Source organism: Heterodontus francisci, chromosome 4 (genome assembly GCF_036365525.1).
Source record: "Heterodontus francisci isolate sHetFra1 chromosome 4, sHetFra1.hap1, whole genome shotgun sequence".
NCBI classification, from domain to species: Eukaryota; Metazoa; Chordata; class Chondrichthyes; order Heterodontiformes; family Heterodontidae; genus Heterodontus; species Heterodontus francisci.
In genome coordinates this window covers 57,294,131-57,314,173 of record NC_090374.1, presented here as the reverse complement: position 1 = coordinate 57,314,173, position 20,043 = coordinate 57,294,131, and the positions used below count along the sequence as shown (strand labels likewise).

General features: G+C 43.3%; 1 protein-coding gene across 1 annotated transcript in view; it reads left to right on the top strand.

Annotated features, from left to right (window-relative positions):
• dhfr (dihydrofolate reductase) overlaps positions 1 to 19,237 on the top strand; it is a 56,559-nt gene extending 37,322 nt beyond the window's left edge. Inside the window, exons 5-6 of the mRNA XM_068029605.1 lie at positions 16,983 to 17,098; positions 17,512 to 19,237. Coding sequence (XP_067885706.1) covers positions 16,983 to 17,098; positions 17,512 to 17,596 — 201 coding nt within the window. The 3' untranslated portion in view covers positions 17,597 to 19,237. The remainder of the gene's footprint in view (positions 1 to 16,982; positions 17,099 to 17,511) is intronic.
• Positions 19,238 to 20,043: the final 806 nt, after the last annotated feature.

The window sequence follows — 20,043 nt, the reverse complement described above, 5'->3', positions numbered from 1 at the left end:
AAAAGGCATTCGATAAGATGCCACATAAGATGTTCGTGCATCAGATATGGTTGCCATCCTTCCATCTACGAAAGATGATGGACACGCAGCAAACAATCCATTTAGATGGGGTGTCTTCTCTTGGTGCACATTTATTGATGGCTGTGAAGGCAAGTCCTTGAAAGGTAGGTTCTACCACAAGTGCTGCACGTGAAGCTGCCAAGTGATGCTGTGAATTGTTGGTTTTGACATTGGCGCCTGTTGCCAAGCTGCTGTTGCAACTGGTTGTCATGGTAGTGCACACCAGTCCACAGGATGTGTCGACATTTCCCTCTTTCGCCAGCTGGTGAGTCTCAGGTGCCATAGTCGACATTTAGGGCCTTCATGTCACGCTTGCAAGCATCCTTGGAGCGGAACTTTGGGCGCCCCACTGATCGTCTGGCCCCAGCTACCTCACCATACAGAAGGTCCTTGGGTATGCAACTGTCTTCCATCCTGCGGACGTAACCGGTCCACTGAAACCGACTCTGTTTGATTAGTGCCAACGCACTTGGGAGTTCTGCCTTTGAGAGTGCTGGCACAAGTTACAGGCCCAGGAGAGAGAGTCCATGAGGCTTTGTGATGGAATACTCTCCACTTGCCTGGATGGGTGCAGCTCCAACACTCAAGAAGCTCAACGCCATCCAGGACAAAGCAGCCCACTTGATTTGCACTGCATCCATCACCTTCAACATTCACTCCCACCATCAGCAACACACAGTGGCAGCAGTGTGTACCATCTACAAGATGCACTGCAGCAACTCACAAAGGCTCTTTCGACAGCACCTTCCAAGCCTGCGACCTCTACCACCTAGAAGGACAAGGGCAGCAGATGCATGGGAACACCACCTTCTGCAAGTTCTCCTCCAAGCCAAACATCATCCTGACTTGGAACTATATCGCCATTCCTTCATTGTTATTAAATCAAAATCCTGGTGCTACGTTTCTAACAGCACTGTGGGCGTACCTGCACCCTAAGGACTGCAGCGGTTCAAGAAGGCAGTTCACCACCACCTTCTCAAAGTCAATTAGGAATTGGCAATAGATGCTAGCCTAGCCAGCGATGCCTACATCCCACAAACAAATTTTTTTTTAAATTGTGATTTTGTCCTGCCAGGATATACCCTAAATGTGCTGCAGACAGTGAAGATGGAAGTTATTGAGCTTCTTTTCCTGGTTGCTGTAAGTCGCCCATGTTTCACAGCCATACAGCAAGGTGCTGAGAACACAGGCCTTATAAACCATTAGTTTGGTCCTAAGGGTCAGCTTAGTGTTATCCCATGTGTGTGTCGCAAGTCAGCCAAAGGTGGTAATTGCTTTCCCTATGCGTGTATCGAGCTCTGCATCGAGGGACAGATTGTCACTGTAGACCCAAGGTAGCAGAATTTGCTAACCAATTCCAGTGAGGTGTTATATACTGTGATCAGGGGTGGAGATGCACCACCTTGTCCCAGGACCATGGTTTTCTTGACTCTCATAGTCAAGGAGAACAAGTTACAGGCATGGGAGAGACAGTTCATGAATCTTTGTAGCTGAGTTTCTGTGTGAGCAACTCGCGTAGCATCATCAGCATAGAGGAGTTCTCTGATCAGGACTTGATGAGTTTTTGTCTTTACTTTCAGCCTTGATAGATTATAGAGCTTGCTGTTTGACCTAGTGTGCAAGTAGATCCTTCCATTTCTGCAGGGATGGTGAAGGTCAGGAGCATGGAGAAGAAGATGCCATAAAGAGTGGGGACTCGGACACAACGCTGTTTCACTCCATTCTTCAGTCCGCAACTGTTGGAAGTGGATCCATCATACTGTACGGTGCAGTGCATGTTGTCATGGAAGGAGCGGATGAAACTGAGGAGCTTCGGTGGACAGCCAATTTTTCCCAAAATCTTGTACAGCCTGCTCTGCTGATGGTGTTGAATGCCTTAATGAGACCTACAGAAGTAAGGTAAAGGGGTATGCTCTGTTCCCTACACTTCTCTTGTAGCTGGTGTATGGAAAAGATCATATCCACAGTAGATCTGCCAGCACGGAAACCACACTGCGCTTCTCTGTATGCTCGGTCTGCAAGTAAATGGAGTCTTTTAAATATGACCCAAGCAAAGGCCATCCCTGTGACTTGAGCAGTTCAGCTGGGATTCCATCCTTGCCTGTGCCCTTCTGTTTGCTAGGTTGTCTATGGCCTTCTCGAGCTGCAGTGATGAGGGTTCTTCAACTAACTCATCCACGACAAGAAGTTGTGGGAGAGCGTCGAGCACAGACTGGGAGATGTCCGACTCTCAGGAGTACAGCTCACAGTAGTGTTCAGCCCAGCGGGACATCAGTTTACTTCTGTCAGTGAATACTTCACCATCTGCCGACTTCAGGGGAGCAACTTTGACGATGGCAGGGCCAAGCATCCTTTTGATCCCTTCGTACATAGCTCATAGATTTTCTTTGTCACATGCAGTTTGGATTTCTTGACATAAGCTGATCCAGTGTTTGAGCAGTATCTCCCTCCTTTGCATGGCTGTCTTGGCTACTTTCAGGTCATGCAGTGTCTTAGCTGTTGGGTTTATGTTGTGCATCATGTAGGCTTTGTTTTTTGCATCAATGACAGGTGAGCCTGTGGAATTCGCTACCACAGAAAGCAGTTGAGGCCAAAACATTGTATGTTTTCAAGAAGGAGTTAGATATAGCTCTTGGGTCTAAAGGGATCAAAGGGCATGGGGTGAAAACGGGAACAGGTTACTGAGTTGAATGATCAGCCATGATCATAATGAATGGCAGGGCAGGCTCGAAGGGCCGAATGGCCTACTCGTGCTCCTATTTTCTATGTTTCTATATCATCTCGGCTGAGTAGGGTAAAAGTTTGCTGCACCAGATAAGAGATTTTGGTTTCAGGGTAATTAATTAGCATAGTTAGAGGACTGGCTAACAAACAGGAAACAGAGATTCAGGATAAATGGGTCATGTTCAGGTTGGCAAACTGTAACTGGTGAGTGCCCCCAGGATCATTGCTGGGCCTCAACTATTTACAATCTATATTAATGGCTTGGATGAAGGGACCAAGTGTATTGCAGCCAAATTTGCTGATGATACAAAGAGAGGTAGGAAAGCAAGTTGTGAGGAGGACACAGAGTGACTGCAAAAGGATGTAGATAGGTTAAGTGAGTGGGCAAAAATTTGGCAGATGGGAGTATAATTTGGGAAAATGTGAGGTTGTCCAATTTGGCAGGAAGAATAGAAAAGCGGAATGTTTAAACAGGGAGAGACTGCAGAATGCTGTGATACAGAGGTATCTGGGTGTCTTTGTACATGAATCCCAAAATGTGAGCATGCAGGTACAGCAAGTAATTAGGAAGGAAAATGGAATGTTGGCATTTATTGCAAGGGGATTGGAGTATAAAGGTAGGGAAGTCTTGCTACAGCTGTACAGGGCATTGATGAGACCTAGAGTATTGCATACAATTTTGGTCTCCTTATTTAAGGAGCGATATATTTGCATTAGAGGCAGTGCAGAGAAGGTTCACTGGGTCGATTCCTGGGGATGAATCACAGAATTATTACAGCACAGAAGGAGGCCATTCAGCCCATAGTGTCTGCACCGGCTCTCCAAATAAGCAATTCACCTAGTGCCATTCCCCTGCCTTCTCCCTGTAATCCTGCACATTCTTACTTTTTAGCTATCAATCTAATTCCCTTTTTGAATGGCTTGATATAACCTGCCTGCACCACACTCTCAGGCAGTACATTCCTGTGCAACCACTCGCTGTGTGTAAAAGTCTTTCCTAATGTCACTTTTGCTTCTTTTGCCAATTACTTTCAACCTATGCCCTCTCATTCTCGATTCTGATACGAGTGGGAACAGTTTTTCCCTATCTACTGTCAAGACCCCTGATGATTTTGAATACCTCTATGAAATCACCTCTCAGCCTTCTCTTTTCTCCAAGGAATACTGTTCCAACTACTCCAATCTCTCTTCATAACTGAAGTTCCTCGTCCTTGGAACCATACTCGGGAATGTTTTCTGCACTCTCTTCAATGCTTTCACATCTTTCCTAAAGTGCAATGCCCAGAATTGGATGCAGTATTCCAGCTGAGGCCGAACTAGTGTTTTATACAAGTTCAGCGTAACCTGCTTGCTCTTGTTTGCCCCTATTAATAAAACCTAGGATACTGTATGCTTTATTAACTGCTCTCTCAACCTGTTCTGCACTCTTCAATGACGTATGCACATATACACCCAGGTCCCTCTGCTTCTGCATCCCTTTAGAATTGTACCCTTTATTTTATTTTGTCTCTCCATGTTCTTCCTACCAAAATGAATCACTTCACATTTCTCCACATTGATCGTCATCTGCCAATTGTCTGCCCATTCCATCGATTTGTCCAAGTCCTTTTAAAGTTCTACACTATCCTCTTCACAGTTCACAATGCTTCCAAGTTTCATATCATCCACAAATTTTGAAATTGTGCCCTGTATACCAAGGTCTAGGTCATTAATAGATTAATCAGGAAGAGCAAGGGTCCCAACACTGACTCATGGGGAACTTCACTACAAACCTTCCTCCAGCCCGAAAAACATACATTAATCACTACTGTCTGTTTCCTGTCACACAGCCAATTTCGTATCCATGTTCTTACCATCCCCTTTATTCCATGACCTATAGCTTTGCTCACAAGTCTATTGTGCGGCACGGTATCAAATGCCTTTTGGAAGTTCATGTACACCACATCAACAGCATTGTCCTTATCAACCCTTTTACCTCTTCAAAAAACTCCAGCAAGTTAGTCAAACATGATTTTCCCTTGACAATTCTGTGCTGGCTTTCCTTAATTAACCCATATTTGTCCATGTGTCCATTAAATTTGCCCCAAATTATTGTTGCTAGAAGTTTCCTCACCACTGAGGTTAAACTGACTGGTCTACAGTTGCTGGACATATCTTTACACCCTTTTTTTAACAAGTGTATAATATTTGTAATTCTCCAGTCCTCTGGCACCACCCGTCTCATGAAGACTGGAAAATTATGGCCAGTGCTTCCGCAATTTCCACTCTCACTTCCCTCCGTATCCTTGGATGCATCTCATCTGGTTCTGATGCTTTATCAACTTTAAGTATAGACAGTCTATCTAATACCTACTCCTCATCAATTTTAAATAATTCTAGTGTGTTCATTTCTTTCACAGTGGCATCTTCTTCCTTGGTAAATACAGATGCAAGTATTCATTTAATAGCTCAGCTATTCTATCTGCCTCCATCCCTCTTTTGGTCCCTAATCGGCCCTACTCCTCCTTTTACCACCTTTTTACAATCTATATTTCTGTAGAAGACTTTGGGATTCCCTTTTATGCTAGCTGCCAGACTCTTCTCATACTCTCTCTTTGCTTTTTCACTTCCCCTCTGAACCTTCTATATTCAGCTTGGTTCTCCATTGTATTATCCACCTGACATCTGCCATATGCACACTTTTTCTTCATCTTAATCTCCATCTCTTTTGTCATCCAAAGAGCTCTGGTTTTGTTTGCCCTACCTTTCCCCTTCGAGGGAATATACCTTGAATGGCTCTATCTCTTCTTTGAAGATAGCCCATTGTTCAGCTCCAGTTTTTCCTGCCAACCTTTGATGCCAATTTATCAGACCCAGATGTATTCTCACCCCATTGAAGTTGGCTTTCCCCTGGATTGTTCTTTGCCTTTTTCCATACCCAATATAAACCTTATGAAACAATGATCACTGTCCCCTAAGTGTTCCCCTACTGATATTTGATCCACTTGGCCCACCTCATTCCCAAGAACCTGGTCTAGCAGTACCTCCTTTCTCATTGGACTGGAAACATACTGCTGTAGAAAATTTTCCTGAACATGCTCGAGGAATTCTTGCCCATTTCTGCCCTTTACACTACGACTATCCCAGTCTATATTCGAATAATTAAAGTCCCTCATTATAACTACTCTATAATTCTTGCACCTCTCTGTAATTTCCTTGCAAATTTGTTCATCTACATCCTTTCCACTAGTTAGTGGCCTATAGACTGTCCCGAGTAATGTATTTGCCCCTTTTTTGTTCTTTTAGCTCGAGCCAAATAGAGTCTGTCCTTGACCCCTCTGGGATATCCTCTCTCTGCTTAATCAATACTGCCACTCCTCCCCCTTTTCTTCCTTTCCTATCTTTCCTGAACACCTTGTATCCGGGAATAGCTAACACCCAGTCCTGTCCTTCTTTGAGCCAGATCTCTGTTATAGCCACAACATCATATTTCATATGTCAATCTGCACCTCTAATTAACCAATCTTATTAATCACACTCCGTGCATTCATATACATGCACATTAACTCTCATTTAAGTTTATTTTTTTATCCCTTACTCTGACCTCACCTAATAACTTACTATTCCCTACTCTAGTGCTATCTATCTCTCTCACTATTCTGTGCACCTCGGTATACCTCTCTGATATTTCCTCCTGGTTTCCACACCCCTGCCAAGTTAGTTTAAACCCTCCCCAATGGCACTGGCAAATCGCCCTTCAAGGAACTCAATCCCGGCTCTATTTAGGTGCAACCCATCTGGCCTGTACAGTCCCATTTCCCCCAGAGCCGTCCCAATATCCCAAGAAGAGGCCTACTACCTGACCCAAATCCGACGGGACCCGACAACTTGTATCGGGTTCCGTCGGGTTGGGCCCATCTTCAGGGTATGGCTTTTGGGCTCGGGTCGGGCCAAGTCGAGTTAAGTGCTCTGCTGGTAAGTTTTGAAATTAAGAAACTTACCTGAGCTGTGAGTCCGGGACGAAACTGAGTCTGCGCAGTGAGCGACTGACATCACTATGACGTCATCATGCATGCGCTGCAGCTTCTTGCAGGTTCGGTGTCAGGAAGGTAATTAAACAGATGGTCGGGTTGGGCAGGGGTCGAGTTGGGGCGGGTTCGGCTCGGGTCGGGCTTGGGGCAAAATCGGAGGGACTCTGGCCGGGTCGAGCTCTGGTCTGCTGTGGTTTGGTCGAGTTCGGGTCGGGTTCTTTTTTCCCGACCTGAGCAGGCCTCTAATCCCAAGAATCTAAAGCCCTCCCTCCTGCGCCATCTTTCCAGCCACACATTCATCTGCTTTATCCTTCTATTTTTATACTCACTTGCACATGGTACTGGGAGTAATCTGGAGGTTACTACTTTTGAGGTCCTGCTTGCTAATTTCTGACCTAACTCCCTACATTCTGACTGCAGGACCACATCCCTTTTTCTCCTTATTCATACCAATGTGGACCACAACTGCTGGCTGTTCACCCTCCCCCCTCAGGGTGTTTTGCAGCCGTTCAGTGACATCCTTGACCCTGGCACCAGGGACGCAGAAACACCTGTTTATTCCCCAAACTATCGAATCCACGTATCACTATTGCTCTTCCAGTCTTCCTTGTACCCCCTCCTCTAAAGCTAAGCCACCCCCAGTGCCATGGACTTGGCTCTAGCTGCATTCCCAAGATGAACCATCACTCTCATCAGTATTCAGAACTGAATACCGGTTGGAGAGTGGGATTCACTCAGTGGACTCCTGCACTACCCCCCTGTTTCTACTTGACTGTCTGGTGGTCACCCATTCCTCTCTCCCTGCATACTGTTACGCTGCAGAGTGACCACATCTATAAATGTGCTATCCATGAAGCTCTCAACCTCACGGATGCGCCGCAGTGACGCCAGCTGCTGCTGAAGTTCCAAAACCCGGAGCTCGAGCTGCTGTAACTGACGACACTTTCTGCACATATGGTTATCCAGGACACAGGAAGCATCCTGGAGTTCACACATAGCACAGGATGTGCACTGCAGAGGTTGGAACAGCCCTACTATTCCTCCTATGTATTAAATTATAAGCCTTGGTACTACTAATAAACTCTGCTACTACTAACGAATACTTCAAGTTTCAAGAAAAATAAATACGCGCCAACCAATCACTTACCTGTTTACCACTGACATCACAATTGATTTTCTTTAGAATGCTATCGGTCAGCTCTGAACCCATAGACTGGCTGCTCCCTCACTAGCTTGCCACTTTTAAACTCTAGTCACTGCTCCCTCACAGGCTGTCTGCTTTTAAACTCTCTTGTCTTATTGAGGAAAGGTTGAGCAGGTTGGCCCTATACTCCACTGGAGTTTAGACGAATGAGAGGTGATCTTATTGAAACATCTAAGATTCTGAGGGGGCTTTACAGGGTAGATGCTGAGAGGGTGTTTCCCCTCATGGGGGAATCTAGAACTAGGGGCACAGTTTCAAAATAAAGGGTCTCCCATTTAAGACAGAGATGAGGAGGGTCATTAATCTTTGGCATTCTCTACCCAAGAGAACAGTGGAAGCAGAGTCATTGAATATATTTAAGGCTGAGTTGACAGATCTTTGCTTTACAAGGGAGTCAAGGGTTGTTGGCGATAGGCAAAAAAGTGGAGGTTAGGCCATAATCAGACCTGCCATGATCTTATTGAATAGCAGAGTGTGCTCGAGGGGCCAAATGGCCTATCCTATTTCTTATGTTCTTATGTAGAGGAACAAAAGGGAGGGATTGTGATCGGGTGGAGGGCAGGAGAGATTAAATGACAAAATGTTTCATGGTGCAAGGCCAAAGAGAGTGGTAATGGGACAAGCAAAGAAACAAAAAAATGTGTCTAGAGGAGGTGTGAATGGCAGGGTCAAGAATAGCTGGTATTCAAAAGCAAAGAAAAGGAAACAAAAGAGGAGTAGGGGTTACAATCTAAAATTGTTGAACACAGTGTTGTGTCCAGAAGGCTGTAAAGTGCCCAGTCCAAAGATGAGGTGCTGTTCCTCGAGTTTGCGTTGAGTTTTACTGGAACACTGCAGCAGGTCAAGGACAGAGAGGTTAGAGTGGGAGCAAGATGGAGAATTGAAAAGGAGAAGCACCAGGAAGCTCGGGGTTGTGTTTACGGACTAATGGAAGTGTTCCACAAAGTGGTTGCCCAGCCTGTGTTTATATCACAGACCTTCCCCTTTGTTCTTTTTCCCACCCTCCCCCTTTCACTTGCTCAAAACTCCTAAACGTTTCTAACTTTTCCCAGTTGTGATGAAAGGTCACAAACCTGAAACGTTAACTTTTTGTTTCCACAGATGGTGTCAGACATGCTAAATTGCCAACATCTTGTGTTTTTATTTCAGATTTCCAGCATCAGCATTTTAATTGTGTATTGAATTTTCTATTTGTAATAAAGTAAAGGGTTCCAAAGGAAACACTTGTATTTTCAGTCCTCTCCCCCTTTTTAATTCTCAATCCATCTCTTGTTACAATTTAATATTAAGGAAAAGCTCAGTTTAATCCCAGCTATCAGTTATGTAGCAGGTTATGGTATTATCTGTAGTGAAAATACAGGCAAATGTCCCATCCTTGACCACTAAGAGGAAGGGTGGTTTAAAATCTCCCCCTAATATTTTTCAGGTAGATAGTATACAATTTGCATCTCTAACATACCATAAACGGGGTATTTCATAGTTGTTAAATTATTAGTTGGAAACAAAATAAGACTAAGGGCTGGATTTTATCTGGACCTTGGAGATGTGCTGGGAGGTGGGAGAGACGCACAGAATGGCTTGGCATGATGTCGGGCAGCATGCCTGATGTTGCTCTGCCCCCATGCCATTTTGTCCATGGTGAGCACAATGGCAGATGAGAAGTCTGCTGGGAGGCCAATTAAGCCATAAAGAGCTGCCTCCACTGGCATTTAGCCAATGTCAGAGGGGCCTGCTGCTACATTGACACACCACCAGGTAGGACTTGGCAGCCTCCTATCGGGGGGTGGGGGGGGTGGTCCCCTCCTCTAGGGGAAATCCATGATTGGGTGACAGCTCTTGGGGCGTGATCTTGTCCCTTAAAGGGGATGGCAGTTAATTGCCTGCCCACCATGAACTTGGCCAGGCGTCTGATAAAGGGCTGAGGCATCATCATCCTCCGCCTTCTGGCCCATCACTGGGATCCTCGTTGCCAAAATAAAATTCTGCCCAAAATTTCTGTTGCTGACTTGGTACACCGGACCTCATTTCATCGACTGATAGCATATATCGCTTTGGATTAATTGTATAGGTGCATTTTCTTTCACTATGTGAAGGTGGAAGTAGATAAGGATTTTTAGGAACGAGAAAAGGCAATTCGGATGCACATGTCTGTTCCTTTATTGGTGTTCAATCCCTCTACCTCCCTTCTCACTATAATTCTTGATGCTGTGTCACTCTAGAACTAATTTGAATTGTCTCTTCTCCATTTGTGCTATCCACTTTAATTGTCTCTACCTGGTAACTTCTTCCAAATGTCTGTTATTCTTATGATTTTTAAAAAAAAAGTTGCACTTGACTTCAGCTCCACCCTTAGCGGAGCAGGCTTGAGCGGCTGAACGGCCTACTGCTGCTTCTAGGTACTCTTCATTTCCCAATTCGTACTTTATGTTCCTGGGTATTTAAACCTTTTGATTAGAGTGAACAGTTTGCATAGATCAATTTTTATCAATTCCCTTTATATTTTAAGTTGGGCAACTCTAGATATTAAAGATATCAAGGGATAGTGCGGGAAAATGGTGTTCAGGTAGAAGATAAGCCATCATCTAGTTGAATGGCGGAGCAAGCTTGAGGGGCCAAATGGCCTATTCCTGCTCCTATTTCCTGTGTTCAAACTTTTTCTTTTCTTCTCCGAAACAATCCATCTTCCCTTTTTCTTGTAACTTAGATTCCTGATGCCTGCCATCATTTATTTTGTTGACTTGTGCCCTCTCCAAAGCATTAATACCCTTCCTTGATTAGGTGACAAACATTGCTTGCACTATTCCAGATAGGGTCCAAACAGTCACAAAAAAAACTTTATATTTGTGCTCTGTCCATCTGTTAATGGTTTATTTTTATTCTACCCAGGCCCTCAACTGACAGTTACACAGTTTATCATTATTATTCTATTCCAATAAGCCAATTAATGAAGGGTGGAACTGGAGCCAATCTTTACACTTTATTTACAATTAAACATGGCAAGCATACACCTTCTGACCCAACAAGCACAATTTTATTCTGTGTCTATTTATAAGGCGCTCAAATGAATCCCCAGTTAATGCCCACCACCTGCATACAATTAAATACAATTAATATACAATTATAACTACTAAATCTCTGTTGTGTTTGGCATGGGATGAATTATATTTTGCACTTCCTTTATCTTTCGCATCCATTGTAATTATTTTAAACACATCCTTATTGAACTATAATTGCCAAGTCGCACACCATCCTGACTTGTGCACACATCCTTGTGACTTCAACACCGGGTGAAAATCTCCAAATTCCGTACCTGACATCATTGTTGAAGCAACTTCACTATAAGGACTGCAGTGGTTGAAGAAGGCGGCCCCCCCACCCCCCCCACCCCACCCAAGGAAACTAGAGATGGGCAATAAATGCAGCCTTGCCAGCGTTCCTCACATGCCGAGAACAAATTTTTTGAAACTTTACTGGCCCAGATACCTAAAAGACACGTACTCTTCTGCATTTTTATGCACTATTTCTAATTATTTGTACGGAGTCCTATTTTGGTAACCTCTGCAAAGAAATTTTTATTTGATAGCCTTGTCTAAATCCAAAGTAAAAATAAATAGCTAGCATTTATATAGTGCCTTACACTGTCTCAGGGCCCAAGGGCTTAACAGCCAATGAGTTACTTTAAAAGTGCAGTTATTATGTAAGCAAATGCAGCAGCTAATTTGTACACAGGGTCCCACAAACAGATAAACAGATGGTCAAACAGTCTGTTGGTTGAGAGACGAATGTTCTCCAGAACACAAGGAAACCTTTCTACTCTTTTTGAATTGTACCAGCTGAGAATGTTAGACAGTGTCTTTGTTTCACATCTGCATGTAATTCATTGATTATCCAAGGCATTCCACTGAGCTTGGCTGCCTTTTCGATATGAAGCATATTAAATAAATATTAATGTGGTCTTCACGGCACTCATGAATTGCATGCGCCTAGTAGTTCATTCTGAGAATTTTTTGTCACTTACCTGAAAACATATCACTAATTAAGTGTAATGGCTTCATATTCGAAAGTATCAATAAGTTTTGTCAGAGAAATCTGATAAATTTTTAATATTGTTTGCTTCTGATTGTGCACTGAGAAGGTCTCAGTCAAAATGCTGTTCTTTCATCTCAAGACCTAGATTCAAGTTCAAATGAAGGATGAATATTTCATGAGTTTGGAGTGTTGCTTGTGAATTCAAATCTACAGGACAAAGCCATTTAAGAATTTTCAATTAAATTGATAACCTTCATCTGAGCTTTCAAGGATTAGCAGTGTGGGAGTTAGCAGTGTCTCACTGGTATAAGCCAAGGTTGATTTAAGGGTGAATTCTGGCAGAATTTACCTTTTTTAATCTGCACAAGCTCATACGATACTGAGCTGGATATATCTGATACAATTACTGAGCCCAAAAAGGGAAAAAAAGATGCGCCATTACCAGCTCTAAGCATAAACTCAGTCTCATGTATGAACAAAACTCCAGGACTGTTGTCTTTTAGAAAGATTAATACAAGATCACCAAGCTGTTTTTAACCACAGAGAACTAGGAGAATGAGATTTAAATAGTCTACAGTGGGTAAAATTTCTACTTGTTTTGTAATTTTTTGTATTCTGTTGAAGAAAATTCTATTTGCCTTATACAGTTGTACCAGGATAAACTTTTCCTATCAGAAGCAATGCTGCCCAGAAAAAAAGACCAGCCCCATTTTAATTGGGGATATGTGTATTGTTAATCTTTTCATTCAAAGATATAAATGGATTCAGTTTCCTATTTAGATATCCTCAACAAAAGAGAAATAATTTAATTTTACATTTTTTAAATGTTGTACATGATTATTTGCCTCTGTCAGACAATGAAGTAAATGTGGAGGCACCTACATGGAGAAACTTCACAATGTTTATTAGGAGTGATGGGCTGCTGTTTTGTTTCCCTCAGGCTATACTTTCTGTTCTAATTCAGATTTAACTAGATTATTGAAATCCCTAGCTATCCTAACAAATCCAGTAAGTGACAATCTCCAGTTGTTTCTTTCAACTTAGTTTTAGTCTTTCAGACACTTACCAGAGAATGCTCCATAGTGATCAGCTTTATAACAAATTCCTTCCTAAATTTTCATCAGGCATTGTCATCTTCAAAGATCAAATGGAGCCCAGCAGATTGAAGCTGAATTTCCACCTGACCAGCAGGTGGAAATTTTTGTTGTGTTAAACCTGTTCTTTAACCAGAATGTCTTGCTTTGTTATAAGCAAATTCTGTGCTGTTTGGCATCACTTCAGATTAGAAATCAGGAATAAATTAAAGAATTTAGATTTGTTCATGCCCTCATTGTTCTTTCTTTTTCTTTCTTTTGGGCCTCCTTATCTCGAGAGACAATGGATACGCGCCTGGAGGTGGTCAGTGGTTTGTGAAGCAGCGCCTGGAGTGGCTATAAAGGCCAATTCTGGAGTGACAGGCTCTTCCACAGGTGCTGCAGAGAAATTTGTTTGTTGGGGCTGTTGCACAGTTGGCTCTCCCCTTGCGCCTCTGTCTTTTTTCCTGCCAACTACTAAGTCCTCATTGTATACACAAGTAAGTCCCAGTGTGGACATAGATCACGTGAAGTCTCTACACATACAATTTCTAATATACATTAGGAATTAGTTTTCACCAAAAGCTTATGTTGCCAATTTTCTTTGCTGTATTATGGCTCCATGGCATCAAAGGTTTTGCACTTTTCGCCTTTACAGCGTCACTTCTTTCCTGGCCCAATGTCTACATGTGCAGTGTTTTTTCATTCGTTCATGGGATGTGGGCATCGCTGGCTAGGCCAGCATTTATTGCCCATCCCTAATTGCTGTCGGGAGGTGGTGGTGAGCTGCCTTCTTGAACCACTGCAGTCCATGGGGGGTAGGTATACCCACAGTGCTGTTACAAAGGAAGTTCCAGGATTTGGCCCAGCGACAGTGAAGGAATGGCGATATAGTTCCAAGTCAAGATGGTGTGTGGCTTGGAGAGAAACATGCAGGTGGTGGTGTTCCCATGCATCTACTGCCTTTGTCCTTCTAGATGGTAGAGGTCGCGGGTTTGGAAGGTGCTGTCTAAGGAGCCTTGGTGCATTGCTGCAGTGCATCTTGTAGATGGTACACACTGCTGCCACTGTGCGTCGATGGTGGAGGGAGTGAATGTTTGTAGATGGGGTGCCAATCAAGCGGGCTGCTTTGTTCTGGATGGTGTCGAGCTTCTTGAGTGTTGTTGGAGCTGCACCCATCCAGGCAAGTGGAGAGTATTCCATCACACTCCTGACTTGTGCCTTGTAGATAGTGGACATGCTTTGGGGAGTCAGGAGGTGAGTTACTCACCTCAGGATTCCTAGCCTCTGACCTGCTCTTGGAGCCACGGTATTTATATGGTTACTCCAGTTCAGTTTCTGGTCAATGGTAGCCCCTAGGATGTTGATGGTGGGGGATTCAGCGATGGTAATGCCATTGAATGTCAAGGGGAGATGGTCATTGCCTGGCACTTGTGTGGCGTGAATGTTACTTGCCACTTATCAGCCCAAGCCTGGATATTGTTCAGGTCTTGCTGCATTTCTACACGGACTGCTTCAGTATCTGAAGAGTCACGAATGGTGCTGAGCATTGTGCAATCATCACCGAACATCCCCACTTCTGACCTTATGATTGAAGGTCGGTCATTGATGAAGCAGTTGAAGATGGTTGGGTCTCGGACACTACCCTGAGGAACTCCTGCAGTGATATCCTGGAGCTCTGACCTGCTCTTGTAACCACAGTATTTAAATGGCTACTCCAGTTCAGTTTCTGCTCAATGGTAATCCCCAGGATGTTGATAGTGGGGGGATTTAGTGATCGTAATGCCATTGAATGTCGTGGGGAGATGGTTAGATTCTCTTTCATTGGAGATGGTTATTGCCTGGCACTTGTGTGGCACGAATGTTACTTGCCACTTATCAGCTCAAGCCTGTATATTATCCAGGTCTTGCCACATTTCTACACGGACTGCTTTAGTATCTGAGGAGTCGAGACTGGTGCTGAACATTGTGCAAAAATATACACTTCTGACTTTATGATTGAAGGAAGGTCATTGATAAAGCAGCTGAAGATGGTTGGAACACCTGCAATGATGTCCTGGAGTCGAGATGATTGACCTCCAACAAACGTAGCCACTTTCCTTTGCGCAAGGTATGACTTCAACCAGTGGAGAGTTTTCCCGCTGATTCCCATTGACTCCAGTTTTGCGAGGGCTCCTTGACGCCATACTCGGTCAAATACTGCCTTGATGTCAAGGGCAGTAACTCTCACCTCACCTCTTGAGTTCAGCTCTTTTGTCCATGTTTGAACCATGGCTGTAATGAGGTCTGGAGCTGAGTGGCCCTGGTGGAACCCAAACTGAGCGTCACTGAGCAGGTTATTGCTAAACAAGTGCCGCTTGATAGCACTATCGACGACACCTTCCATCACTTTACTGATGATTGAGAATAGACTGATGGGACGGTAATTGGCCGGGTTGGATTTGTCCTGCTTTATGTGTACAGGACATACCTGGGCAATTTTCCACATTGCAGGGTAGATGCCAGTGTTGTAGCTGTACTGGAACAGCTTGCCCAAGGGCGTGGCAAGTGTGGAGCACAGGTCTTCAGTACTATTGGTAGAATGTTGTCAGGGCCCATAGCCTTTGCAGTATCCAGTGCCTTCATATCCTTGACATCACACAGACTGTATTGAATTGGCTGAAGGATGGGAACCAGGAGGAGGCCGAGATGGATCATCCATTCGGCACTTCTAGCTGAAGATTGTTGCAAATGTTTCAACCTTATCTTTTGCACTGATGTGCTGGGCTCCCCCATCATTGAGGATGGGGATATTTGTGGAGCCACCTCCTCCAGTTAGTTGTTTAATTGTCCACCACCATTCACAACTGGATGTGGCAGGACTGCAGAGCTTAGATCTGATCCGTTGGTTATGGGATCGTTTAGCTCTATCGCATGCTGCTTACGCAGTTTGGCATGCAAGTAGTCCTGGCTTGTAGCTTCACCAGGTTGACACCTCATTTTGAGGTATGCCTGGTGCTGTTCCTGGCATGCCCTCCTGCACTCTTCATTGAACCAAGGTTGGTCCTCCGGCATGACAGTAATGGTAGAGTGGGGGATATGCCGGGCCATGAGGTTACAGATTGTGGTTGAATACAATTCTGCTGCTGCTGGTGGCCCACTGTTTTGCATTGCTAGATCTGTTTGAAATTTAACCCATTTAGAACGGTGGTAGCGCCACACAACAGATTCAGATTCATTACAGATCTGAGCCTGGAATATTCTGGCCTATATGGCTCGCTTAATTACTTAATTTTGTCAACTAAGCCATCAGAGGAACCTGAGGCACAATTTTAATCTGAAACACATGAAAGAAAAGTAACTCCACTGACTTCACTCCAGCCTTCTTTGTTGGAGGAGGAGTCCAACAGGTTTGCTTCTTGATTGAAATTGAAGATTGATCTATTGGATTGTTTCTGTCAGTTACTCTGAAACATCCCATAAACAGTTGAATTTGGCATTACAGCTGCAATTTTGGTGTAAAGGTAGAGAAACTGATGAATTCAAATTATCATTTACTGTGTCAGTATGGTTTCATTCTAGATTTCTAAGCGTAATCACAGTTGTACTAACAGTGGAATTTTGGGGCCATGAACAGATGGATTGATTTGCATTTATAAAAGCCTTTCATGATCTTAGGACGTACCAAAACACTTTACAGTCAAAGAAGTACTTTTGAAGTGTTGGCTACTGCATTCCGTACAACAGTGACAAATTGCACACAGCAAGCACCCTCCAACAGTAATGTGATAATGACCAGATAATTGGCTTTAGTGATGATTGAAGAATAATAATGAAGATCTGCAATTAAAAGGGCAAAGCACCATTCTATGCTCATTTTTTAAAAAACATTTATTTTCCCAGGAGGCCATGGAAAGCCCAATTTCGCATCGTTTTTTTGTGACTCGTATTCTTCAGGACTTTGAGAGTGATACCTTCATACCGGAGATCAATTTAAATAAGTTCAAACTCCTTTCTAAGTAAGTCATTCTGTTACAAAGGTCTGGTACTGAAAAGCTTATAACAGCCCTCTTTCTGAAATGGTGCAAATATTCAATTTAAGGAATTGCTCTTAGTGTGGCCTTCTCCCTGCAGAGAATTAAGATCATCTCCTAGTATGCAACCAATTCTAGATTCAACCTGACCAGTTCCTGGTAATAGCGAAGAGGGTAAACTTGGGATAAATTTTGTTCTGTAATGTAATTTGGTCCTGTAAAAGTTAACCCCCCACCCCTGCCCAGGACATGAACAGGTTGTGTTGCCTTGTTTGCATGAATGAAGGTTACTGTAGACGAGTGGTGAATGGGTAGTCAGTATTCCAGTTAAGACTACATTTTTTGTAAAGTTCTAAATGCTCATGAATCAGCCTGAGTTGTCTTGTGCTTTTACACAGGTTCCCTAATGTTCCAACTGATGTTCAGGAAGACAATGGGATCCAGTACAAGTTTGAGGTGTATGAAAGGATCGCCCAAGCATAGGTTAAAGAAATTCCACAGACACCCAGGTGTATTTGCGTAGTATTTCTGAAATGTCTAAAGCTCAAATTACATGTGATTTAACCTTTACAAATGGAATGCGTTTATAAATAAAATTACTGTAAGAATCTTAAAGAACAAGGACATTACTTTGAAGAATACAGTGATGATGATAACCATCACCAAACCCCCCACCATCAACAACCTGTGGTGTCACCATTGACCAGAAACCCAACTGGACCAGCCACATTATTTCTGTGGCTATTAGAATTCAAAACAACACTGAGCAAGCCCGACGACATCCAGGATAAAGCAGCCTGCTTGATCAGCACCCTGTCTACCAAACCTGCAACATCTACAACCTAAAAGGACAAGGGCAGCAGGATTACGGGAGCATCACCTCCAAATTCCTCTCCAGCCTGACTTGGATGTATATCGCTGTTCCTTCATCATTGCTGGGTCAAAATCCTGGAACTCCCCAGCTAACAGCATTAGGGGAGTACCTGCACCACATGGACTGAAGCAGTTCAAAAGGGACCCCCACCACCTTCTTGAGGAAAAGTGGGAATGGACTGGCCAAGCCAACAATGCCCATATACTGAGAACAAACGTTAAAATAAAAACGTGCCTTGCTTAAGAGCAGGAGTAGGCCATATAGCCCCTCGAGCCTATTCTACAAAATCATGGCTGATCTGTGACCTAACTCCATATACTCACCTTTGCCCCATATCCCTGAATACCTTTGTCCAACAATATCAATCTTGGGTTTTGAAATCAGGAATTGGCCTGACATCAATTGCAGTTTGCAGAAGAGAGTTCCAAAGTCGACTATACTTTGGGTGTGGAAGTGCTTCCTAATTTCACTCCTGAAGGGTCTGGTAGTAATTTTTAGACTATGCCCTCTAGCCTAGACTCCCCAACCAGTGGAAATAGGATAGAATAAGAGAAACTCACAGTTCCCCTTAATACCTTGAAAACTTCGATCAAAAAACCCTTTAACCTTTTAATTTCCAGGGAATGCAACCCTAGTTTGTTTAATCTCTTCTCATAGCTTAACCCTTTGACTCCATGTATCATTCTAGTAATTCTACACTGCACTCCCTCCAAGACCAATGAGAATATTTTTATTCTCTTTATACTTATACTTAAAAAGAATGGTATGCACCTGTTTTTCTACTGCTAATCTGTGGTAGCGACTAATTAAAAAAAGAGATGTAAATTCACTGATCTTTCTCTTTTAGCTGGGAACAGTGGGTGGTTGGGAATAAGACTCCAGTACTGATTCTCTGACCTGAGCTGCTTTAGAATATGGTTTCTCGCAGTGCGGGACTGGTAGTTATTCTATAAAATAATTACACTGTAGGTGAAAAAGCTCAAAAAACACTTGAAGTACCTTAAATGTTAGATGGTTTAACAGCAATTGGATATGAAGATCTCTTTGTTACTGTAAATTCTGCATTTTGTAAAGTATCCCTTTCATCCTCATGGGCCATTATTTGAAGACTTGCATAAGTGTGAAATGTGGGAAACTGTCAAAGTATTCTGTTAAATCTCAGGCACCTGTGAAAGAGATGACATTTACATTTATGTGTTCCACATTCTTATTTGAAATGCCAAAATTAAAAATTAAAATGTTCCTGCTTTCTTCCCTGTTGAGAATTAAATATTCAGCATTTGAGGCAGCAGTGCGGGGGGTATATTTTAACATTTTATTATATGAACATTAATTTTCATTTTAGTGTTGTGAAGGACATCACCATTCCGGAGGGACTGTTAGTATTGTGGCACCCTGATCCGCTCCTCAATCACCTCTGACACCCCTTCCCTTTCCAGTCGCACCTTCCCATGCAAGCACGGGAGCTGATCTGATCTTTTACCTCCTCCCTTCCCATCATTTACAGCTCCAAACACTCCTACCACATGAAACAGTGATTTACTTGTACTTTTAATGTGGTATATTGTATTTGCTCCTCACAATGCAGTTTCCCCACAGCTTGGGTGATTGCTTTGCACAACACCTTTGTTCAATCCGCAAGCGTGACCCTGAGCTTCCAGTTGCCTGTTACTTTAATTCTCTGCCCCATTCTCACTCTGGCCTCCCTGTCCTTGGCCTCCTACACTGTTTCAATGAAGCTCCACATAACCTCAAGGCATTGCACCTCATCATTTCAATTAGGCACTTTACAGCCTTCTGGACTCAACAATGAGTTCAACAATTTCAGATCATAATCCTTGCCCCATTTCTTTCAGGTAGCAGCTGTTGGTAATGATTCTGTGATTCCCATTCACACTTCCTCCAGACCCATCTTTTGTTAATTTACTTGTGCCATTAACATCTTTTTGCCTTGCACCATCATCAGTTTTGTCACTTAATCAGTTTTGCACTGGAGTGCTGACTGGTTGCAAGAGAGTGCTACAGTGGAAGTTTGGTAAGTGAGGATAATTACAAA